This window comes from Etheostoma spectabile, chromosome 4 (assembly GCF_008692095.1).
Source record: "Etheostoma spectabile isolate EspeVRDwgs_2016 chromosome 4, UIUC_Espe_1.0, whole genome shotgun sequence".
NCBI classification, from domain to species: Eukaryota; Metazoa; Chordata; class Actinopteri; order Perciformes; family Percidae; genus Etheostoma; species Etheostoma spectabile.
Genome location: NC_045736.1, coordinates 1,819,719 through 1,826,018, shown reverse-complemented (window position 1 = coordinate 1,826,018; position 6,300 = coordinate 1,819,719). Strand labels below are relative to the sequence as shown.

General features: G+C 40.1%; 1 protein-coding gene across 3 annotated transcripts in view; it reads left to right on the top strand.

Moving 5' to 3' along the window:
* The window catches only part of tmeff2a (transmembrane protein with EGF-like and two follistatin-like domains 2a), a gene marked incomplete at its 3' end in the record, with an annotated part of 180,747 nt that overhangs the window by 156,321 nt on the left and 18,126 nt on the right, over positions 1 to 6,300 (top strand). For all 3 annotated transcript variants that reach the window (XM_032512961.1, XM_032512960.1, XM_032512959.1), the window contains 1 exon segment: positions 3,348 to 3,444. In XM_032512961.1, coding sequence (XP_032368852.1) covers positions 3,348 to 3,444 — 97 coding nt within the window.

The following is a 6,300-nucleotide window of genomic DNA, read 5'->3' as shown; positions in this document are numbered from 1 at the left end:
CTCTCTCTCGTAGAAGAGGAGAGTTGTGGGAGAGCTTACATGCTTGCCTGCCCAAAAGCCTTTATGTGGAGCTGATCATTTGACAGAGTACAATTCAGCTAGAGAGACTGGCTGGCTCTGGTGCCCGCGAGAGCCCTGCGATTTCACACAACACTACATGCAGTGCACAACGGGTGGAAATGAGGGAAATTACAATTCAACAGTGGTCAAAGAGTCACAATTGGCTAATTCAATCAGCTACATTCCCAGCGTCTACAGTACCTTACACTCTGATGTTAGACAAAAGACAGGCCGATATAATTGCACAGTCATGCACAGTTGAACACTTGAGAACAGGGCTGTACTCAAGTCCACCTATGTCGAGTCCAAGACAAGTCCAAGACCAGGAATAGTCGACACCGAGTCAAGACCAAGTCCAAATGACAGACAGTCAAGAAAGAAAGGGTCAAATTAGGCCATATTATTTACTTAAAATATAACATGTTCCCATTCTTGAACATGTTACTTGTCCTGAAGAATCCATGATACAAAGTGCTCGTTGACATTGTGTCTGTGGCCAAAATGAAAATAATTAATACCTGATGATTGAGGGATATGCAGCCAGGCAAACCAATCACAATGCCTCTTCTAGATGGAGTTTGAATTAAACTAATACTTGTCTTCTGAAGGAGTGCATCAATTTTTAATGGTTTTGTTTTGAAGGAGAAAGTTACTTTAGAACAAAACCATACAGTGCTGGACTCTGGCGACCCCAAGTAAAATATTTGGCCAAACGGCAGAGTCAGAGACAAGTAAGACAACAGAAAAGTGTCTTGAGTCCAGACTCAAGTACTAAAGCCCTGCTTGAGACCGACACAGATGACACACCTTGAATGTTTATGAATTTAGAAACATGGGTTTGGAAGTATTGCTTGCATTAGTGAGTTTAAAAAGGAAATTTAAAGATTTTATACATCCAGATCAGTTAAATCAGGAAGAGTAGCACTGGGAGTTGTATGATGTCTTCTGTGGCTCAGGAGGAAATGACCCTTTGAGATTAAGGATTGGGGATTGAGACAACAAATACATACCTGCCTTACGAACGGGGCACGGAGTGTCTAACAAAAATGTGCTTCAGAGTTTTGGGAGCTTGAACCATACTAGGGACAAAAAAATGCATATGGATTTGGAATTTGTTAAATCAGCAACTTGAAGCGATTTAATATTGCACTTCAAGAACGTTGGAAGTCACAAGACATTGATTGTCTGTCTTTTTTGGCAAAAATCCATGATTATGGGAACTTGCGAAAACTGCGGTTTGATGAAAAAGAGACTGTGTTCTCATGGCAACAGGGGAAAATGGCTGCTCTTGTGTGAAGTAAACGCAACATTTTTCAACTTTCTGCTAAGATATATGTGACTTTTTTGCAACAAAAATGCGGGGATTATGAAATCATGCAAGCCCCGTATTATTTTGCGCAGAAATCTGAAATTTATGCGACAAAAGTGCGGCGTATTTGAACAAATGCGGCCACCGCATAAACATACAGACTTTGGCTGATTATGCATTGAATTATGCGATCGCATTGTCACGTTGTTCTGAAGGGACTAGATTATACAAAGACAAAACGGAAAGCCCTGTGTTTCCCCGAAGACTTCTGTCAGGAGCTGTAGAACAACAATTAAAACTTGTTTGTCTGGAGGGTGATGGATCTGAGGAGCAAACTGACATTTTACAGATACATAAATAAACTATGATGAGGTTCATGATATCAGTGGCAGAGGCAGATGGTTGCATGAAGAGTTTTTGCATGCACTTACAGCTCCTGGTAACTACAAGCCAAAATGTTTCTTTTACAACTTAAATGTCATTTTTTTGAGATGCTTTCACTGTATTTATAGTGGCTTAATTATCATGTCATCAAATACAGAAATGTGTGTAGATGAATTTGAGAACATATTGGAAACAAATAAGGCTCCAGTGGAGCTTTCAATAGATTAAATCCTAGAATTATATATGACAATATTTGCCAAAAGGTTTTTTTGCTGTGTACACTTTAGTCAATTCGGCATTCAAGATGCATTGGTGGCGACCCAATGCTGTGAATACAGAATATACATCTTGCCACCTGACTGCAAATGCCCAGCACACACAGGACACACTGCCGCGCCACAGTGGCTACCTTCCAACACCTGCAGCTTCAGACACAGCTTCAAAAGGAATAAGGAAACATTGAAAGCAAAGGCAGGACATTTATGAGGAGCTTAACATCCTCAGCAAAGGAACTTTTCAATCTTGTAGGCTCCACAGTGTGTTTGGACACAGGCAAAAGAGGCGAATGGAGTTGTTGGGATAATCTGAGCCACCAGCTACAAAATCCAAGCTGAGAATTGTGGAGGAGGAAAGTCACATGCCAACTTTATTTAACATGGAAGAAATGTTAACTCACTTTGACCTTAGAATAAGAGAGTCAAAGGCCAACTTAATCTTGACTGCGGAAAATCAGGTTAAACCTCTCTACCAGAGTTCTTTCTGATTCACCCAGCCCAGGGATCACAAGAAATAACAAAAGTTTCAGAAGGGAAAATGAAAGTGGCGACACATGGGAGCAATGCATGGTGGCAGCAGTGCGGGGGTCTGTGCATGGGATTGTCTCGGGGAGATTAAAGATATGACAAGTTCCACCTCTTTGTCTCCTTTTGCAAAGTTGTCCTCCTGAGCCCTAGTAAGTTTAAAAATAGAGGTTTTCTAATGGAGAAGAGGGCCGCGGGGAAAAGGAAGAAGAGCGAAAGCTTGCAGAGACTGGATGAGTCCTCTGTGGTGGGAGAATGCAATTTGAGATTGGCCAGATTGCTTTTTTTTTCTCCTTTCTTCTCCCCCTCGGCCGTTCATGAGGCGTGATATGCACCGGCAGGGTCCCTAAGCCACCATAAGCCTGACGCCAGTATCCACCCCGCCACCAAGTAGTCGTCGCACTCACCGTGTGAGAAAATCAGCACGATGAAATAAAAGAGGGACTCCAAAAAGATCAGTGGGGGATACTGGGAGTGATAGATGAGATTCAGGCAAGGAGAGTCAGAAGGGAGCAGAAGAGGGTGTAGAATAGGGAAAAGGATGAAGGGGATGGCTTCCGTGGGATTATGGCCGGATATGGCAGAATATAAATGCACTTGAGCCGTCCAAGGCTGATTTCTCACGGTCACGTTGCGAGAGAGGCATTGTTACGGGCCTTTGTTACAGGTTTATACTCCCGTTGAATGAACCAGTTGAGTATTAGACAAATATAGTTACAGACACGTTGTTACAAATCTGTCTCGGATGAAAGAGGCATTAAACCTTTTCCCCCATCTCTTTCTCACACTTTTAGGGGGAGAGGGCTCCGCCGAGGCAGGGCAGAAGGAAACGTCCACCTGTGATATTTGCCAGTTTGGTGCTGAATGCGATGTGGACGCAGAGGATGTTTGGTGAGTTTGTGCACACAAAATCACACACAAAATGCTTTTTTATTATCAAAGCCATGCAACACCAGTTGACCTTCACAGCTACACTCGAGTGATCTTGACAACTTTTAACATTTTCTATCAAAAAAATAGACAAAAAAAGAGACATTTTTAGTTGAAGCATTTTGCTGAGTTTGAACACTAAAGAATTTAGATTAGAAATCTTCTTTATACGGCACACATCTGCCCATGAACACCCACTGAGGTTTAGTGCATGGTTGACCACTTCATTTAACCTCAATTACTTGAGCAGGGAGCAGAGAGAAAAGAGATTTTAGCTTATTCTGGAAATCCAATTACTATCCTTACAGGACTTGCCAATGTCAGGCCAAAAATGACTTTGACTCGCACAAGGAAAACTAGTTCAGTGATGAAACGTTTGTCATAAATTTAACCATTTATTGCAGATGCGACGGATGCATGTAACGTGTTATTGGCTCCCCGGCGTGCATTAGCATATAAGGAAGCAATAGAAACTAGGGCTTTGACTCCAAACTTTGTTATTCGAATATAATTTAAATATTTTAAAAAAAATAATGATATTCAAACAAATATTAGGCCGCCCACGAACCTGTTACGGGCGTCACTACCCAATGTCAGTCGATGTCATGTGTTACTTCGCGACGAGTGCAGATGTGAGTTGCCTACAATATCCTAACGAGAGACTTCTGTAACGTTAATAAAGTGATAATGGACCAACTTAACCAAGTTTTTTCACTGCTGGCTACAAGTTAGCATCAAACACAACAACGCTTGTCAGTCAAATGGCATTTTGAGCTAACATTAGCACTCAATAAATCATAGATAGCTACGTTTTTTTTAAATGATTCCCATCTTCTGTTATTGTTTGTAATAAATAAATATAATATAAATAAAAGTTGATTGTTTCATGGATTTCACAAATTTCAGTATGACATCTTATGCAGTACCCTAAAGTGTTTTTTTGTAAAAAGGGTTTGCTTGTAAATGTTTTCATTTCGCATTCCAATGCTATCCCCTTCACGAGGCCTCCCCCATGCACGCCAAAAAAGAGCGAGAGATTTGCTTGCTGACACGGTTCGTTTGCAGAGATATGAGGCCCATTAACGCAATACGATAAGAACAGTGGATAAAACCTGTCAAAAGCATACTGTTTGTGTTTAATCCAGGGTCTGACTTTTAATTTAAAAAACAGTCATCATAGTGTGTTTTTTATCTGAAAACCTCATTGCCTGTCTATTGACATTGACTGATACACTGCCCTCTAGTGGACATATACAACTTAAGTTTGATACTAATATAGATCTTACAGAAGGCATTTCATGGTCAAAACATTGTTTGTAAATATTTAAATATACAGCATTTGAATATTAATAAACATACAAACTTCAAATATGATTTTGGGGCAAAAGTCAAAACCCTAATAGAAACTTCCTCTTACATTATACACATGCGAAAACATGCAAAGCCCAATTAGATGAAGGCTCAACTGGTGAACTGTTTCCAGCACCAGATAGTAGCGTTGTGTATTCGCTTTCTACAGCTTAAATGAACCAACGTTGCCGATTTGGTGTGCAACAAGGATCAGCCGGTATCAGCAAAAGGAAAGCAGTGCTTATGAGAAATCCCAGACGTACCGCTAGAAATTAGAAGTGCCCTGAGAGTATGACTCTATCAAACTGCCTGATGTAATGGAAAGATAATGTACCCTGGTGTGCAATAACCGTAATGCCAACGAATGGTTTCATGATGCATTCTGAGCCTTCTTGCAAATACCAAACAGCTGGAGTCCACTCCTACTGATGCCACCCACTTTCACAAATGCTCCTTAATATTCTACTAGCCCACAGAAATGGATTTATTGGCAATTTCTTAATCCCCATAGGTAGAATTCATATGGTCACTACAGCACAATGTGCTGTCAATGATGTGTGCACACAAAACTGAAAATATAAAAGAAACTGGAGCCTCAAGCATGTGCAGTGTACCTGCAACAAAGGCAATTACACAATATATACTGTACCCCCACAATAAGAAGGCAACATTAAAGACAAGAGTGGCTGCCTAAGTTAATAATGTATCTTGCTAAAAAAGCAGTTGACACAACAGACATATGAATATTTCATTGTTCATTCCACAAGTGAAATTACAAGTGCTCTTTAGTCTTTTAAAAGCCCCAAGGTAGTATGACAATAATGTTTCTGGCGAAATATCCGATGGGTGATTGCAATCCAACAGCAAGTCCTTTTCATCAAACAGCAGCCAACCACTGGCATAGCGTTGGATCCTTTTGATTAAAATCATTCCAATCAAGCGGCATCAGATTTTAATCAGACAAACCATTAGTTAATCAAACAATGAGTGGAGAGAGTTGACTGTAATCAAAAGGCAGGTGATGGAAAAGTGATGTTTATTATAAAGCGTACCGTGGGCTTTCAGTCAGGGCCTTCTGTAACTCCCCCCCCCAAAAAAACAAACAACCACACTACACACACACACACCACTATGCATTAAACAGCTTTAGGCACATCAACACAGCATCACCATCTATACCCAAACAACAGCAATCCAAATGTATAACATATCGCAATAACTTTATCTCTCCTAAACAGTAAGAAGTAACACTCACCCATTACTTGTAATTTAATGCATTTTTCAAATGTTGTTACCCACTAGGCCTGCATGATTAATCGTTAAGATAAAATAACAATATTGATTCTCCCTGTTCACAATTACATTTTTAAATTAATTTAATTTAAAAAATAAAGTCTTTACTTTGGTTCTCATTTAATTTTACGATCTGAATGCATCACAAACACTACTACTTTCTTCTGTGAGTTT